At 44.8% G+C, this 18,452-nt stretch overlaps 1 protein-coding gene across 3 annotated transcripts; it reads left to right on the forward strand.

The window, feature by feature from the left end:
* Positions 1 to 150: 150 nt before the first annotated feature.
* On the forward strand, positions 151 to 16,832 carry RMND5A (required for meiotic nuclear division 5 homolog A). 3 transcript variants are annotated; one of them, XM_077315559.1, is made up of 9 exons: positions 166 to 928; positions 2,324 to 2,466; positions 3,394 to 3,528; positions 3,669 to 3,769; positions 7,422 to 7,588; positions 11,542 to 11,707; positions 13,800 to 13,902; positions 15,230 to 15,384; positions 15,891 to 16,832. In XM_077315559.1, the coding sequence occupies exons 1-9, from the start codon at positions 787 to 789 to the stop codon at positions 15,952 to 15,954; spliced, it is 1,176 nt and encodes a 391-aa protein (XP_077171674.1). In that variant the 5' UTR covers positions 166 to 786; the 3' UTR covers positions 15,955 to 16,832. The 3 variants fall into 3 exon arrangements, with proteins under 3 accessions (XP_077171675.1, XP_077171674.1, XP_077171676.1); XM_077315561.1 differs by having other exon boundaries at positions 166 to 887; XM_077315560.1 differs by lacking the exons at positions 15,230 to 15,384; positions 15,891 to 16,832 and adding an exon at positions 14,980 to 15,210 and having other exon boundaries at positions 151 to 928.
* The last annotated feature ends 1,620 nt before the right edge of the window (positions 16,833 to 18,452 follow it).

Here is an 18,452-nt window from a genome sequence, read left to right on the forward strand (position 1 = left end):
GGGGGCTCTTCCGGCCCGACACCATCCGCTGGTGCCCCTGGGGGACGGGTCCCCTGAGGACTCGGGGGGGGGGGTCCGTGTTTGGCACCCGGCCGGGACGCTGCAGGCGGACGGGGAGGGGGGGCGGTATATATAGTACAAATCTTCCGCGCACACAAGGGGAGCCCCAGCCGGGGGGGGGGTTAAACTCAGCGGGCCACTCCGGCCGGGCCCCTGCCCCTCTGCGCCCCCTGTTTATCACGCCGCACGTGCGGACCGGCTGCTCCCCCTCCGGCCACGTGTCCTCGGGCGGGGGCAGGGAAGCCAGCGGGCAGCGCGCCCCGGACGGACAGGGGCCCCCGGCGGTCCCTTGCAGCCCCCCTTCCACGTGGGTCCTGGCCGCCGCCCGGCCCAGCTCCTGCAGGGGCTCTCTTCGGAGGGAGGGGGGGGCAGCATGGCCAATCCCGCTCGGGCCTACTGCGGGCGGAAGGAAGGCAGGAAGGCAGGCAGAACTCGGAGGGCAACCAGGCGCCCCCTGCCGCCGCGTCCCCGAAGGGCAGCGTGACCCCCCCACACCCGACGCAGGCCGGCAGCTGCGTCGTCGCCCGGACAACCAGGCGGAAGGGGCGGCGTGTCTGTCCTCACGCGCGCCGGCCGCCGCCGGAGGCCCCCAAGAAGCTGCCTTTGGCACTGCCTGCGCTGCGCTACGAAAGTCTGTGCGAGGCAGGACCCTTCGTGCCTGCCTGCCTGCCTGCCTGCCTGCCTGCGTGGGGTAAGCCGGAGGCCGCGGAGCGGCGTCGGCGGGCGATGGACCAGTGCGTGACGGTGGAGCGGGAGCTGGAGAAGGTGCTGCAGAAGTTCTCGGGCTACGGGCAGCTGTGCGAGCGGAGCCTGGAGGAGCTGATCCAGTACGTGGCCGGGCTGCGCCGCGAGATCCTCCAGAGCGAGAGTACGTGGCGCGAAGGCGGCAGTCCGGCCGGGGGGGGGGAGGGGGGGAGGGAGGGAGGGGGCGAGGAGGCAGCAGGGTCTCCCGGCGGCGGCGGCGGCCCTCCCTCCCTCCCGGGGCGCCCCCAGACCAGGCCCCGCTGCCTCCCTCAGGGACGCCCCCGCCGCCCTGCCCCCCTCCTTCCCTCCCTCCCTCCCTCCCTCGGAGCCCAGGAGCCTCCGCGGGCCCCTCCTCCCGGCGGTGGGGCCCCGAGCGGGATTGGGAGCGGGGGGAGGGGCTGCCGGGTCAGGACTCCCGAGGTGGCCGCGGGACCCGAGAGCTCGGGGGGCTCTGCTACGAGGACAGAGGAAGCGGCGACCCCAAGGGCCCGCGGCCTGCCCAGTAGACTCGCTTGGGAGTCTTCCGTCCTTGGAAGGAAGAACAAGAGCTGCTCAACCTTGTGCTGTCTTAGTCTGTGTGTCCTTAGCTTTGATCATCTGAGAGATGTGAAAAATGAAAGCTTGAAAGACCACGTTTTGCTATCTAGAAAGACTGTTTCTGTAGTTGACCCTTCCTTTTCTGAAGACATAATAGGCAGCACAGTATATTTGATTTCCATTACACTACACCACCTTGCATATAGGGCACACTCTCCGAAAATACCCATGTTTGGTTTTTAAAAAATTGTCGGATACTGCTGTTTTTCTCCTTCCCAACCCCGTGTGTCATCAGTTGTGCAGAGCCTCACAAAGTATTACATGTTCTATTTTGACATCAGGTGTCATACCTTCTGAACATGACAATTGAGCTTTTGCATCCTTTCTGCACAAGAGGCTTTTCCAAGGGGAAACCAAGGTTACTAAGCTGACTGCATAGATCTCCTCAAACATCCATGTCTAGCTTGTGTTTGTCCACCTTCTAAGGTTTGCAGGGGTTGAAAAGAATAACAAAAATATACCTATGATATGTTTCAGCCATCTTCAGAGTGAGATTGTTGGAGATGTATAGCTGCTGTGTGTTGTCACACTGATAGCTGCTGTGTTCCTTGACTAGGAAGCCATGGAGGAGCTTCTTCGTAAGGGACAGTAATTTTCTAGCAGGGTGGCAGCAGTCTACATGAGAAAACAAAGTACAAATCTGCAATGAATTGGGCTTCATGTTGCAACTGTGATGGAGATGTGTTCCATCATGCCGTTTTCCATGCACATATGATGGCCAATCAAACAGACATAACTTCCCATTACACCTTGCAGTTCCACTGGCTACAACTCTTTGAAACTGTCTTGGACACAGCTTACTTTCCTGTTGATTCTCTGGGTTTTAGAAATTTCATTCCAGTTCATTTTTATATCTTGGCAGTTTAGCAATATTGGTTCACAATACATTTAACTCCTTTCCCCCCCTCTCATTCCCCTCTAGATCAAGATGGGGATCTCTCCGGGACAATATCACTTGTTATGACCCAGTGTTGCAAACGAATAAAAGACACTGTTCAGAAATTGGCCTCAGATCATAAGGATATTCACAGTAGTGTTTCCCGAGTTGGAAAAGCAATTGACAAGGTACTTCTGGTGCAAATTTTGCTTGGGTCTTTTGGTCTGTCTGTTCTAACATCCTCTTTTTTTACTCTTGTTGCAGTCCTAACTACAGTTACATTCTTCTAAGATTGCTGAAGTTAGTTAGTTTAAGAAGATGTGACTTTGCTTATTTGCTGTAAAAGATCCATGGAGAACACTGTCTTACATCATTCACCATTGATTTCATGGGCTTTTCAGATTATATTGTGTGAAAGCAAAATGTAAGGGACTGATGATGATGCTATAGGCATTAATTTTTTACTGGTAGCAAGTGTCTTTTCAGCCTGTCTATCCTGGAGAATCAACTGATTTGTAGCAACTTTCCCAAGAAAGGTGACTTTTTCACTGTTTGCAAATAGGTTTACTTGTGTTCAATGTATTTAAGTGTTCTTTCTGTGAAATGCAAAACATTTTCAAGTATGTCTCAATTTTTGAAGGTTTAAGGCATCAAAATGAGCAATTCTCTGTATTGTTTTTCCATCCATGGGTGAAAATAAAAGGGTCCTTCGTTCTAAGAGCGACAGTGTCCAAGTAATACTGTCTAGGGATGGGAGCTTACCTTCCACTGACTGTCTCTATGCCTCAGGTTTTCCCCATGGGATGCCAGTCTTGGGTTCATGATCACTATGAGATAGAGTTCCTGACAGAATTTTGCATAGGTGATTAAGCAGATGATGAAGATTTTAATGTCTGAGCAAAGAATGCTGTGAAGTTCTTAAAGTTTCTGTGGCTTGTAGCCTTTCCTGGGTTCAATTTCTAAACAGTTTATTCAGCTAACTGGCTGCCAAATGGAATAGAGATGAACAGCCCAGCTAGGATCTGCTTGTTGTTGTGTGCTTTGCATAGAAAAAGCTGATGATGGGGGAGGGGTTTCTTTTCTCCAGCCTGAATTGTTGCCTTTATACTTCACAGAATTTTGACTCTGACATCAGCAATGTGGGGATCGATGGGTGCTGGCAGGCTGACAGCCAGCGGATTCTGAATGAGGTGATGGTGGAACACTTTTTCCGACAAGGAATGCTAGACGTAGCTGAAGAGCTTTGTCAGGTAATCACCGTGGGAATTTCTCGTTCTTGGGAAGTAATATAAACCCTTCTTTGAATAGTTTGTAGGATACTGATTTTAAGATCTATTTGTCCATCAATCCCAATGATTAATGGCTATGTGGATGTGGCTTTCTTTTTCAGGAGTCTGGACTGTCAATAGATCAGAGTCAAAAAGAACCATTTGTGGAGCTTAACCGAATATTGGAGGCACTTAAAGTTAAAGTTTTGCGGCCAGCACTAGAGTGAGTGATTCAGCTGTCTGGGGAACCCTAAAGAGTATTGGAAGTGTTTCCTTTACAAAATCCACAGGTTGGACTTGCAAATGAATAAGTGTTCACTTTGCATACTCTTCTGATTGCGTGGAGATTCCAAGTTTTAAATGGGGTTAAAATCGCACAGCAACAGGAAAGAAGAAGAAGAGTTGGTTCTCATATGCCACTTTTCTCTACCCTTAAGGAGGCTCAAAGCGGCTTACAGTCGCCTTCCCTTTCCTCTCCCCACAACAGGCACCCTGTGAGGTGGGTGAGGCTGAGAGAGCCTTGATATCACTGCTCAGTCAGAACAGTTTTATCAACGCGGTGGCAAGCCCAAGGTCACCCACCTGGCTGCATGTTGGGGAGTGCAGAATCGAACCTGGCAAGCCAGATTAGAAGTCTGCACTCCTAACCACTACACCAAACTGGCTCTCTTTTGGGAGTGCCCATTGTTACTTCAGCAATGAATGGCAGTCAACAAAGTCCCTAGATAGTAAAATCAACTTGCAGTATGTTTTAAGTTGCGTATTAACAGCATTTAAAGGAGGTAGAGCCCTGGCCTGAGCCTGTGCCGGGTAGTATTGTTTTGCATTCTTTGAAATGTCCCCTAAGATTGAGTGACAACAAGAATTGTGGGAGAAATATTGCTTTGGGATGAAGTATTGTTTTAAGTGTCCCAGTCAGCTGTGAAGCCTCTTGTATGTTTGCTGTGGTGAAGAGTGTAAGCACAGTGGACTTATGGCAGCCCCTGGTGGGGTTTCAAGGAAAGCGATGAGAGAGGTAGTTTGCCATGATTTGCCTCTGAGCAGTGATCATGGACTTCTTCCTTGGAGATCTCCCATCCAATACTAAGCAGGCCTGGCCCTGCCTAGTTGCTGAGAGCTGATGAGGTCAGGCTATAATTTTGTGTGGAAAATATTCAGATTGGATTGATGCTTACAAAGTTATGACAGTAGGAGATAGTCATGCACCTTAAGTACAAGATAAAGATGACACAGTGCAAATAACAACTAGACAAATAGAATTATAGGTGGCACATAATTATCTCCAATTATGTGATGGTACAAAGTGTGCACATTAATCTCGTGGCTATAAAGTCTAAGGAAATAGTTAGGCAACAGGTTTGGAATTGCTGGTGGCTTTCAGTCACAACTAGTAGCACATGCCCAGCAGTTTTTAAAAACAGGTGCCTCTTGCTGTGCTGCATTTTGTTTGGGTGTCGGAAACCATACAAATGACCTCTTTACCATCTGAGTAACTACTGGCCAGGTGAGGCTGCTTAAAAACACCTTCCAGCATGATGTCTTTTCATGGCTGTGGAAAGATGTATACAAGGAAGGTTGCCCAGGCATTTCCCAGGTGCTGATCAGTTTTTTGAGATAATGGAAATATGTGTGGTTTCAGAGAGTCACTGGGCTGGTTCTCTGAGGCAGCTTGTACTGGAGGGCAATCCCTTGAAGTGGTGGTGGTTTCCTTGCACCCAGCCTACAGCTTCTGTTTGCAGATGAGTTCCTGAACTCTTGCATGTTCATTGGTATAGTGGCTTAAAGAAGCAATTGCAATATAAATGTCCCAAGAAGGAAGCACGAAGCTAGTTGAATGCAGGCCTAACTACGTTTTGTGTCAGCTAACACCTGCCATTGTTACCTTTTTAGATCATCTCTGTATCCTTGTTTTATATTGGCGCAGGCTATTCAGTGATTAGGCTGTCCTAGTTTGAGTTTCATCATGCCAGTGAACTGGGGCTGGAGCTGGAGATTCAGTGTGCCAGTCCATTTCAGGGATTAAGATCCTGTGGAGATTGGATGGCCAGGTTCTGTTATGTGAACTTAGACCTGGTATTCTTTCACCAGGTTACATCCTGTTTCTACTTTGAAATCAAAGATTAGCCTTTTCTAGTTTTTTCTTTATTAAAATTCTTCTTCAGATCCTTGGTATTAGTTTCCAGGCTAATGAATAGATGCACAAAGAGAAACAGTGGTGGAAAGCTTAGATCAGTCACCTGTGGCCCAATAAGTTGTTTAAATTGTTTGCATCTTTATAACATTGAAATCCAACCATTCTTGGAAATCTTTTGCTGGGTCTTAAATGTTAAGGTGGAGAAGCAAGTAGGAATGGTTAGTGTTCACATTCTATCTCTAATCAGTAAAGCTGTAGCTCTGGATATTGCTGAGAGGAACTCCATGAAGGCATGCATTTCCCATGGAGAGGAGTGTTACTTATTTTCCACGATTGGGTTCAGGACTGTTAGGCTTTAGAACACTCAAGTATTTATAAAATGCTAGTTTCCAGGGCTTATTGTAACAGATTGTATAAGATGAAACATTTTCAATTGTTTAATTACTGGTTACTACTAAGGCCAGTGTTCCATCATGTGACCCAGCACATGTGAAATAAATTTACAAAAGCTACTAGCTCATATGACCACCATACAAGTAATTTTGATACAGCAGTAGGACCCCCCCCCAAAAAAGGAAAAAGCCAACCCCACTCAGTTTATAGAAAGTTCCCTGACTGGTCACCTGGTGGCTGTTCTTATTTACTAGAGATGTGCAGGAGACTGACTTTCCACAGGCTTGTTCTATGGCAAGAGAAGCGGAACCCAAGGGAACTCTGAAACCCTTGGCTTCAGATAACTGCTGCTTTTAGACCACAGATCCTGTGAAATAATCATCATAGTTCAAAACTGGTTTCAGAGTGAAATAGCGAATACTAATCTGGAAGTTCTGCTGGCACAGTCCCCAAACAAGAGCTCATTTTGTTAGACCTCTGAGATGGCTCTGTTGATTGCACATTAAAATTTGTAAGCATGCACAGAATGTACCCACATTCCTCACAGTTTATTTTAAGACTGAAAAACCTGTAGGGGAACACTTTAACTTTCCAGGACATTCTATAAGGGACCTGAAAGGAACTGTTTTATTACAAAGAAACTTCAAGAACAGGCTAGAAAGGGAGATTGCAGAAATGCAAGTATTACAACACTCAATACTTTGACATACCCTGGACTGAACAGGGACAAAGGTTTTTTATCTCACTATGCATGCTAACCTTATGTAATTTGTGTACCCACATTCCTCACAATTTATTTGAATCGGGATTATGTGACTGTTAGCAATATGTAATATGTAATGAATTCTACTTTCTGGTCCCAGGACAAGATAGCTGCCAACTTAGCTTCTACTTGTAAGGAAGTGTCACACTGGTATGGAGACAGATGGGGCCAGCAGTACATAGTAGGGTGTGAGCCGTGGATCACTGGCTTTGACAGTTTTATTTCTGACATGTCTTTGTGAACTACAAATGGGTTCGAGGGGTTTGATTGGCTGGTTTGGCAGAGAGTTATCATGTGGCTGTGTTTGGATACTGTGACACAGTTTAATAATGTAACAAGATTAACTTTTGCTTATATATTCCTACTGTTATGATGGTCAGTTCTTAGTCTGACAAAGAGTGCTTGCACTCAAAGGCTCATGCCTTGGATAAATCTTTGTTGGTCTTAAAGGTGCTACTGGACTCTGATTTTACAGAAAATTGGGTGTTCTTTCATAAGACCTTGAGGATAATGTTGAAACAATAAACCACTACCCCATTAAAATGAACCAGATTTCTTTGTCTGTTTTATTTCAATGTCTCCTAGGTGGGCTGTTTCAAACAGAGAAATGTTGATGGCACAGAATAGCTCTTTAGAATTTAAACTGCACAGGCTATATTTTATTAGCTTATTAATGGATGGAACTGCAAACCAGAGAGAAGCACTGCAGTATGCTAAAAACTTTCAACCCTTTGCCCTAAACCATCAGAAAGGTAAGCAATCTTCAATGTGATTGTAAATTACTTTTTTATGGTCTCTGTGCATCACACTGTTGGGTTTTTGCCTGCGTAGCTAATTAGTTTGAAAACTTAGAGCACGCATTTGGGCATAAAACCTCCTCCCCTCATAAATGCAGCTTTGTCTGCACATACCAAAATCGGTGGCGCTGCACATTTCTGCTCAGTTCTACTATGTCTGCCACAGTGATTGCATAATTTGGAACTTTATCGGATGTTATCCTATTCTTTGCGTACTTACTACTTTTTGTTTCTTGTATATAATTTTAATTTGTAGTAGATAAGTAGCTAGTCCTCACCTGGATAGCTCAAGCATACCCAATTTCATCATATCTTGGAAGTTAAGTAGGGTGGGCCCTGGTTAGTATTTGCATGGGAGGCCATCAAGGAAGTCCCGGATCACTGTGCAAAGGCAAGCAATGGCAAACTACTTCAGAATGCCTAGAAAACCCTTCAGGGTTGCCGTAGCCAGCTGTGGCAACAACAAAAGATGGGCAGCTTGTATACTGTTCATCTCTGAGGGGGCCAGGTGTCTGTGCTGCTGAAGGCCATCTTCAGAAGTGATCAGGCTGTCACCCGTGCTGTTTATTTTGCCTGGATGAATGATACAAATTTGATCTGTACATTCAGCGCTAGAAATTCACAGAACAAGTGAGGAAAAACAGAGCCACTCTTTGGGAGTAGATTTACTTATTTTGGAATTTATATTCCACCCTTTCTTGGGAAACTCAGCATCATTGGCTACCCATTTAGTAATATTAGTCACCATCTTTCTATGGTCGGAACTAATGAATCGGGCTCAGAGCCCTTCCATAAGGACCGTATGCAATGATTAGCCCCCAGATTGTCAAAACAGAAAGAGCTATGTGAGTCTCTGACCCCAAAGAAGCAATTGAATTATCACAAGAAATCACAGGCTTGCAGCCTGAATCATTACTACATAGACCCTCCCATCTATGCTCCCAATTTCAGTCCCTCTAGTTACTGAATCCAGACTAATCCTAGATATCCTCCCAGTGTAAATCCTCATGTCAACACTGGGGAGAGGGTAGTGGCTGACACCAGTGGGCATGGTATTAGACCGTCTTGTTACTGAGACAGATGTCCCCTTATACTATCAAGAAGTATCCGGAACATACTTTCCTCTGAATCCTGCTCCATTGCAGTGGGCGTTGTTTCCTCATGTACCATTTTCACCCCTTCCATCTTTATTGGTTTGCCTCCAGTTCAGTGCTTTGATGGCTAAAGCCAGTACTTCCAATTGAACCCAGTACCTGATCTTTATCCAAAGGAGTGATTGCAGAGTGAAAGTATAATACATATATTTCGCTTATTTACTAGCAAGTAGCCAGGCTGCTGCATTCTGTACTCACTGGAGTTTCCAACTTTTTTTATTTTAAGGCATGCCCCTGTAGAGTACCTGAAAATAGTCTAGACTTGAGGGAATTTTAGCATGGATCCACATAATCAGGGCAGCAAAATTATGGAAGGGGCCGTCTTCCAAGCTAAGGGGAATTGTTGCATGCCTTTTTTCCCCCAGCTTCATGAGCTTTCTTCTTTAGCAGCTAAGCCAGAAATCACTTCTACTCTTAGTGGAGACAGCAAAAGATAGTTGGACTGTCTCAAAAATGCAGAGTCCTCAGTCCTCTTGATCAACATTCCCTCTCTCTTGTCAAGATTTAATTTGAGCTTATTTACCCTTAGACCTTCCACTGTAACCCTCCGTTCAGAGACTCTACAGCATCACCAGTCAATTTGGATAAAGAAATGTAGATCTGGGTCTCATAAGCACATTGATACTGTCCAGTTACAAAACAGGGTTTCACAGAGAGATTGAATAACACAAGGGATAATATTATTGTAAAAGACTTGTCCTCTACAACAACCTTCTGAGTTCTTCCATAAGGAACAATTGAAACCCATCCAAAGCGCATCCCATAATTCCTGCATCCACCTGCAAAAGTCCTAACCAGATGACATGGTCCGCTGTGTCAAAGTGTGACCTAGTAAAAGTCTTCATATTGACCCAGCATCTGCTGGGCCGCCACCACTGTCTCCATCCCACAGTCTGGCCTGAAAAGGTGGTTCATCCAAGATGGGGTAGAGTTGTTTTGAAACAGCTTACATATCATTTTTCCCAGGAAGGAGAAATTAGAGGCCAGACAGCTGCTGGCATCATCATTTTTCTCTGGCCAGGGATGAATGGCTGTCAGTTTCCAGACAAAAGGAAAGATGTTAGTGATTGATTCATAACGTACCTTAGGGGCTCACTAATGTGACCTTTTATATAGTTTAATTATCAAAGTCTGGCAACAGCACAATGTACAAGGAGTGGCTTTTACAGATCTTTGAGAGCAAGCATCACTAACCGGCTCAAAGAGATCCCCATTTTTAGATGGTAAAAATGCCTCCTCCATACCAGCTCTGATACTGATCATGTCTAAGAGGTTACAAAATTTACATAGAGTTCAGAAGGAGTTTTGCAAGGGTCTGATCCGCCAACCCCCTTCAAATGTTGGGGTGGTTGAAGCCTCTCAAGGTTCAGGCAAGCAGGTTCCTCACCCTGCTCCTGTGGAGAAGGAGGGCAGGGAAGTGGATGGGCCATAACAGAAATAGCCCAGGACCAGCATGTTTTATGGAGACAGACCTCCCCTGCCTTGGATCGTCTCCCAAATGACTTGAAACAGGTGGCTGTAGTCTTCCACAACAGCTCCTTCCATGTGACCAGCCACCTCCCCTTGATGTTGGTTCTTATTCAGCCAAAAGTGTGGCCACTGCAATAGCCCACCACTAGGCATGCATAGCTTAGGTCTACATCCTTCCTGCCTAAGATTCGGGTCCCTATGGAAAGATTACCGTTGTTTGGGGAGGCAATCGAGGAGATGCTGGGATGAGTCTGGAAGTTTAGATTGACAGCTTGCGTTATGGGGTTTGTTTTCATTTCCTTCACTTCCGGGCATTAAAGAGCCTAACGTCCTGCTCCACGCACTTCATTATCCCAGCAAAAGATGCAGACCTCTGCCCCATCATCAGTCTCAGGAGTTCTTCCTCTACATCAAGATCAAACAAGTCTTGATGGTGACCCTGCTATCCCTCTGACCCCCCCCCCCCCCCCCGGCACCAGGAGTCTGATTAGCCTCTGTCTGGCTCAAGGATGCCTGTTCTTGATTCTCTATCTGCCGCTGACATCGCTTGTGGGAGATGCCCAGGACCAGTGAGCATTTCTCTACTGCTCAGGGGTTTTTCACTAAATGCCCAGCTGTAGTCAGAACACCCACCTGAAGTTGAAAGGTTTCTATTTTAGTATACATTAGCTGTCACCTACATTTTCCCATTCCTCTGTCAAACAAGAACAGCTGTGGGCATCTTAAATCTATCTGGGCCGTTGACAGTGGAAAGTCCTTTGGGAAGTAAAAAGCATGGTACAAAAAAAATCTCTTATCTACCTCTCCCCACTAGTTTATCAGAGCTGTCAATATGATATGTTTGTTTATTTATTAGATTTTTATACCGCCCTCCCATATGGCTCAGGTCAGAGTTGTTTTCAAAGGATTTAACATTCATGGATGTCTACAATTGGCTATTCATATCGGTCTCAGAGCTTCAGCCACTTAAATGTCTAGTGTCATCTCAGTTCAGATGTTGAAAATCCAGGAAGGATCTCTGGGGAAGTGGTTCTTAGTAGGTGAACCTGGGAGCTAAATCCATATACCCCACTGGAACTGCCCTGAGCCCTCGGGGAGGGCGGTATATGAATATAATAATTAAATAAACTGTAGCCATGCCCCTTTTCTTGAATGATCATCTTCTGCAAGCTGGGTTGCCTCTGTATACTTAGATGGTGCTTGTTTCTCAGATACACTTTTTGGATGCTGGAATTTATCTTTGGATATATGAAATATCTGATCTTCAGATTTGTCCTTTCACAGATATTCAGATTTTGATGGGAAGTCTAGTCTACCTGCGGCAGGGAATTGAAAATTCACCATATGTCCATTTGCTGGATGCCAACCAGTGGGCAGACATCTGTGACATCTTCACAAGAGACGCCTGTGCTCTGCTCGGACTCTCTGTGGAGTCACCGCTAAGTGTCAGGTATGATTCAGTTCCTCTCGGGGGAGCTTAATGTTGGCTGCCTGACAGTGTAGTCCCTGTGCAGAGCTTCAAAAGGACATATTTGCTTATTTATTTAGATACTAGATTTTTTAAATCACTGCTCACCTAAGGGGTCTTGTGACATCTAAAAGCAATAATGTAAAAACAAATAACAAATATAAAATATTAACATTAAAATAGGACTGCATTATAAACCTCACCTAGACTTCTGAGGATGGGTCCTCAGAATGTAGAATATTTTCCTACATTTCTTTCAGTAGAGAGAACTGAGAAATGGATGTTGCACCTGGAGAAGATTAGCTGTAACTATTCATCTTAGATTTAGTCAAGTTTTATTTCACACAAAGAGTAATGTTGGATATCAAAACCTCACCTTCAGTGAGAAATTGTTCCCCAAAAATTTAAAACTCAAATCAGCCTCCACAATGAGAGCTGGATACTGTTGCCATAAAACCAAGTTCTCTGAAATCTTTCTTTCTATGCTGCACTCTCTAGAGCAGGGGTAGTCAAACTGCGGCCCTCCAGATGTCCATGGACTACAATTCCCAGGAGCCCTTGCCAGCATTCGCTGGCGAATGCTGGCAAGGGCTCCTGGGAATTGTAGTCCATGGACATCTGGAGGGCCGCAGTTTGACTACCCCTGCTCTAGACATTCACTTACAGGTAAAGGATACTGTGGAGTGTTGAATGATGGCTTTTAGATCCCAAATTATGCTGTCTTGGTTGCATTCTTGGCCATCGGTAATGAAAGTTAAATTGTACTTGTGTTTAGGACAGTCTTGTTTGGCACTTATTTCTTTCCCCCATTTTCTATTCATAAAAGTGGACAAAATGCTGGCAGTTCACATGCATGCAAATCTCTCCTGAAAGGATCACCATACACAGAGGAAAATGAACCCAGACATTATGCATGGAGCCACTCTTGGTTCCAACTTTCACATACATTTTATCAATGGGGAAAATCCCATCATGCTTCATAGTTATATGGTTGAGGATATGAAGGATTGCAAGAATCTGCTGCTCTGCCCTCTGCAGGGCCTTGCGTTCTGCAGGTGAAAATCTGCTGGTCGTTTCCGGCCCTAGGGAAGCACGCCTGGCCTCGACCAGGGCCAGGGCCTTTTCGGTCCTGGCCCCGACCTGGTGGAACGAGCTCCCGGGAGAGCTGCGGGCTCTGCGGGACCTTTCAACATTCCGCAGGGCCTGCAAAACGGAGCTCTTCCGCCAGGTATATGGTTATTATTATTATTTTTATTTAATTTTTAGACCGCCCTTCTCCAAATAAGTCTCAGGGCGGTTTACAACATAAACAGTTAAAACACAATAAAATCCCCATAAAAACCCCAATTAACATCAACAAGTTACATATAACATATAAGCGGCCGTGGTCACAATTCTGATCTTAGTTACCCAACTTCCCCCCAAGTTCAGCCTGGTGGGGAGAATAATATTCAGAAGAGGGTGGCACCAATACAATAGATCTAACAATGATCTCGATGTTAGAGATCTCAATATTGGAGGGGATCCTCTGATGGATTAGTGGGAGAGCTGCCCTGGCCTCAACCATATGCCTGGCAGAAAAGCTCCGTCTTGCAGGCCCTGCGGAAAGCTGGTAGATCCCGCAGGGCCCTTAGCTCTTCTGGGAGCTCATTCCACCAGGTTGGGGCCAGGACTGAAAAGGCCCTAGCCCGGGTCGAGCCCAGGCGAACATCCCGTGGGCCCGGGACAACCAGTAAATTCATACCCGCAGAGCAGAGTGCCCTGCGGGGGACATAAGGCCGGGGCAGGTTGAGGCCGGGGCTGGTAAGATAGATCTGCGCCCCCCCCCCCCGGGATCTGGGCCCTGAAGTGAACATCATTGGGACCTCCTTCTCTACCCGCTAGTAGTGGGGGGGGGGGTTGGCTTTTATTGATTTTACGCCATGTTGGTAATGTTTTATGTCTTTTAATGGGGATTTTAAGACACTAACATGCCACGAGCCGTAAGGGAGTGGCGGGAAACAAATCGAAGAAGAAGAAGACTCTGTCAAAGAAATTCTGATCTCAACATGTTGCTCTTCCCCCTCCCCTCCAGCTTTTCAGCAGGTTGTGTAGCGCTGCCTGCTCTAATTAATATCAAAGCTGTGATTGAACAAAGACAGTGTACTGGCGTTTGGAATCAGAAAGATGAATTACCGGTGAGTAACTTTGTATGTCATAACAGACAGCTGATGTAAACATTTCAATTGCAGTGAAATTACCATTTCTCCTACGTCTTGGGCAGGAGAGCAGGCCGCCAAAGGTGAGGCTTTGAGGGTGAGACTTTAGTTGAGATGTCCCTGAAGAGGGATGGATCCTCAGAATGTGCATCGTTTGTAGACAGCCCTTCAACTTTTTACTGACAGCTGCTCCATGGCCAAAATGGAACCTCCAACTCCTCATTCCAAAGAGGGAACTAAATTATCTGATATAATAACTATGGGTGTGAAATTTGTTATTTATTTTGATGTGTTTCGAGATTCTCGGGAAAAAAACCCAGATCCCCAGACTGGTATTCAGAGCTGGGATTTTTTAAAAATAAGCTTTTGTGTGCACACACACTGGGCTCAAATTTTGACCTATTAGGAGTTTCTTGCAGATGAATAAATAATCATAGGTATCCCTGGAGATAAGAAATCATTCAGAATTGTTTTCATCCAGCTCCTAGCAGTATGACAGCTTTGCTCTTACAATGGAAGTGAACAGGTCAAATGGAAGAATGCAAGCTCAGTGCATGGATTTTTGTTGGGAAATGTCAGCTGTGCTGTGTGCCTGCCATCTGGGTCTTTGCATCTTGCATCTAGAAAAAATCATGTTCCTGTGGCAATGTTTTTGTGTTCAGCAATGAAAGCACTGGCTGAGAGAATGTCCAGTGCATTATTTACTCAGATCCTAACTTTTTAACTGTTATATATAAGGACAAGTGATGTATGAAGAAGTTTTTTGTAGATAATTCATTTTACAATACTGCTTTTTAAGGTTTGTTTTTCTTTTTACATTTGTTTTGCTGTGCTTCTGAATGGCCTGAACTGAACTTACATCTATTTGTAACTAATGTAGGAAGTCAGTTACGTGAACTTTAGTTTAATTCAGGTAGTTTATGGAAGTTTATGGAAATGAAGTCCTAGCTAAGGGAACATGGTTTGGTTGGGAGACACTAACCCAAATTACATTTGTAAATCATGTTTAGTGCTTCAATTTAGCATGATGTTTGCATTACCAAATAATATTTGTAGGTGTTCCACCTCTGGAAGTCTCTGAACCATAAGAAGAGGAAAGTGATGGAACATGAAATGAGCTGCATTGAAATATGGGTGTTCCTGACTTCTGAACTGTGGTTAGTGGAAATCACAGTAGTGTTATGCCTGAACTGAGCTATGGATAGTCACTTGAGAAGGATCTTTCTTTAATAGAGTAAAATCATGGATGCCATGTGAATTTTGGATCTAAAACTGGCTGTGACCTTGATATTTTATTTTTGTATAGATTGAAGTTGACCTTGGTAAAAAGTGCTGGTACCATTCAATATTCGCCTGCCCCATCCTTCGTCAACAAACCACCGACAACAATCCACCTATGAAATTGGTGTGTGGTCACATTATATCAAGAGATGCTCTGAATAAAATGTTTAATGGTAGCAAGTAAGTAAAAATCCTCTTCATTCAAAAACTTTAGTTCATCCTAATCCATTGTTATTCCTCTATATATTTATGAAACAGCCTAGAGGGTGGGACGTGTCTGGCTGTCCAAGTTAGAATAGGGCCAATCAGGATGCAGCCAGCTTTGCCCTGATTGGCCCTGCCCCTGCAGCTCCCGCCCTCTGTCCCTGGACTCTAGCCTCTTTGCTCTCAGATGTCTCAGTGCCTGGAGCCAGCAGCAGGTAAGGGGAGAGGGCACTGGGCAAAGAGTCGTGGTGTAGTCACAGTCCTGATAGAGCTGTTCTCACAGAGCAGTCCCATCAGAGCTCTCTCAGCCCCACTACCTCAGAGGGTAACCGTTGTGGGGAGAGGAAGGGAAGGTGATTGTAAGTTCCTTTGGGAAGTAAAAAGTAAGGGTATAAAACCGAACACTTCTGTTTTGAGGACTCCATTGCAAAAAAAAAAAAAAGCCAACCAGCAACAAACTAACCCATTTTCTCTGTCTTCAGATTAAAATGCCCTTATTGTCCCATGGAGCAGAGTCCTGGAGATGCCAAACAGATATTCTTCTGAGGACAAGATTCACTGCTGTTCAGATCAGACACTGACTCCTGAGTTTGCTTTGGAAGACTGCAGCAGGCAAAAATGTTCCATTTGCACAGTATAAAATGGAATGTTCCCTATGTTTGTTTTAGCCTAATGCTCCAGGATTTTTTTGCCCACACTTCCTGTATGTGTATGATCTGGGGAGATTGCTGAAGTAATATCTATCCTAGGGCTTTTACTCTAACCTTGGTCTCCATAGCTGATCAAGAGACTACACCAGCAGCTGTCATTCAGTGCAGAATTTTGTACTCAACTCTGTGGTGACTTCACTTTTTAAAGCAGATGGCAACCAACCTCCATGTAGGTCTAATATTTGTCCTGCTTTAATTTTATTGCCTTGATTGATAAATGTCTTCATAAAGAATGTGTGGGAAAAGTTTTATTTCCTTAGTATGTATATTATTAAGAGAACTTCAGGAAGAAAAAGTTTGATACGTTGAATAATAGTTACAAAAGCATTTGTATTTCTGTTCATATTTTGCAACCCAAAGCTGAGTAATAGTCTGAGGATTTTTTCTTTTGAACATTTTTTCAGCTTTTAAACAAAATTCCAGTTTAATGTGCTGATAAGTAAATGACATAAATATGTAACACAGAGTTTAAATGCATTTCTAATTTAGTAAGATAGTAAGTGAATGGGGACTTGGGGACCTCATTCAGCTGATTTCCTAATCACGAAGAGCTCTTTTCAATAAAAGTGAGCTCTGGATGGGAAAGACACTTTTGTCAATGGATCTTTGACAGTCTGGCCACCTTAATCTCATGTGGATGTACAGTTTACTAGTTAATGTTATTTATAAAGTTATTGGAACCAAATAAACTGTTGATGATGATTATTGCTAAAATGGGGAAAGAATGTAGTGATGTGGTATATTGTGTTGGTCACAGTGTTGGAGGCTGCACTCCAAGCAAAGGCTCCAAGCAGGCCACCCCTCCACATAGCTGATTTGTGCCCAGACTAGCTTGAAAGTGTTACAGTATTACCCCCAAGGAGATGTTGAAAAACCCCTTTGCCAGGCAAGATATATTAAATGCTAATCATGTGTACATACAGGGTGAAGTTACATTATGGATTATTAAAAATTAAATCACTGCTAAAGTAAATGAGTGATTCCATTGCTGCATTTCTGCATAAGCAGGCTCCGTTTAATCGGACTGCCAGAGAATCTACCAAATAACTTGTTAAGGGGTACAGTATTGTGCTAAGCCAAGAAAAGTCTTCGATTAATAGGGATTTTAAAATTTCAGATGACCTGGAAGCACTGGAAAAGAAGGGGTACTCAGCTCACCCAAAGAGGCTCACATTTCCCTTTTGCATCTCTGCATAACTCGAGGTGGTCCCTTTGTTCTAATCTAGGCTAATAATCTTGTTCATAACTAAAGGAAGATATGAAGGAAAACCAGGCAAAGGAGTACATGGATGTGAGAGTCTTCGGTCTACTTATTTCATCCAGAAATTGATCAAATTTGATCCATGTTTAGAAGGTCAGGAAGAAATTCCAGGTCTAGGAAATAAAATCTATGGCTTTCCATACCATCAAAGAGATGGAAATAAATCCAGTTGGCATTTGAAATGCGATTAGGTGCTTGGAAGATGGCATGAAGAAATTTTGACTGTAAAGATCTAATTTTTGTTTTGTACACTGAGAGCAGGATACAAATCACCAGTAGAGCAGTCGAATAAGAGACTAACCCTACAGGTTGTGAGTTATGCAATTTTTTTTCATACTATTGAAATTGAAACTTTCAGGTTAATTGTCTATTTTTGTCAAAGTTCATTTGGCTGCTATTTCTGCCAAACATGTGCCTATTAATGGGCATATTGTTTTTGCCTCCTGAGGCCAAAAAGTTTGAGAGGTTTAATTTGTACTCTCCTTCTGTAAAGCTGACGCCCCTCCCAAATTGAGACTGTCACTAGTTTCGTCAAAGTTACTTCATAAACTCTATGAACCCATGGCAACTTCTGACTTATCCTTGGTATCCTAGAATCTAACAGGACGGGGACCGGTCCATGGATCAGTCAGTACCAGGCCACAGCTCCTCCTTGTCCTCCAAGGATGCTGCCTCGGGGCTGCCCTGCTGCCAGCTCACCTTTGGTGTTCTGCAGCTGCAGCCATAGCTGGGGCTCCCCTTCGGTGTGGCACTGTGCAGCTGCTGCTGGCAGCGCCCCCCAGTGGGGCGCCGGTGGAAAAAGAAAGTGGAACAGGGGCTCAGGCAGCAGCGACATCCCTCAGCAAAAGACTATCCCCCCCCCCCCCAGTCCTCAGTAAAATTGTCAAGGGTTGACCGGTCCCCAGTGATAAAAATGCTGGGGACCCACTGTCCTAAAAGACTCTATGGTGGGGAACTTGCAGCATTTTCACATGACCCCTCACAGTTTTGTGATAGTTGGTTCTTAAGCCTACATTAGATTTCCTGCCAAAGATTGTGTCCAGATACCATCTTTCCAAATTGGTGATATTGCA

Source organism: Paroedura picta, chromosome 16 (assembly GCF_049243985.1).
Source record: "Paroedura picta isolate Pp20150507F chromosome 16, Ppicta_v3.0, whole genome shotgun sequence".
Taxonomy (NCBI): domain Eukaryota; kingdom Metazoa; phylum Chordata; class Lepidosauria; order Squamata; family Gekkonidae; genus Paroedura; species Paroedura picta.

What these genes read in the sequence shown, in the direction of transcription:
- RMND5A (XM_077315559.1), top strand. Translation starts at nt 787, where the DNA reads ATGGACCAGTGCGTGACGGTGGAGCGGGAGCTGGAGAAGGTGCTGCAG. An exon ending in CGAGATCCTCCAGAGCGAGA is followed by an intron (nt 929 to 2,323) that starts GTACGTGGCGCG and finishes ATTCCCCTCTAG; the next exon opens with ATCAAGATGGGGATCTCTCC. An exon ending in ATCAGAAAGATGAATTACCG is followed by an intron (nt 13,903 to 15,229) that starts GTGAGTAACTTT and finishes ATTTTTGTATAG; the next exon opens with ATTGAAGTTGACCTTGGTAA.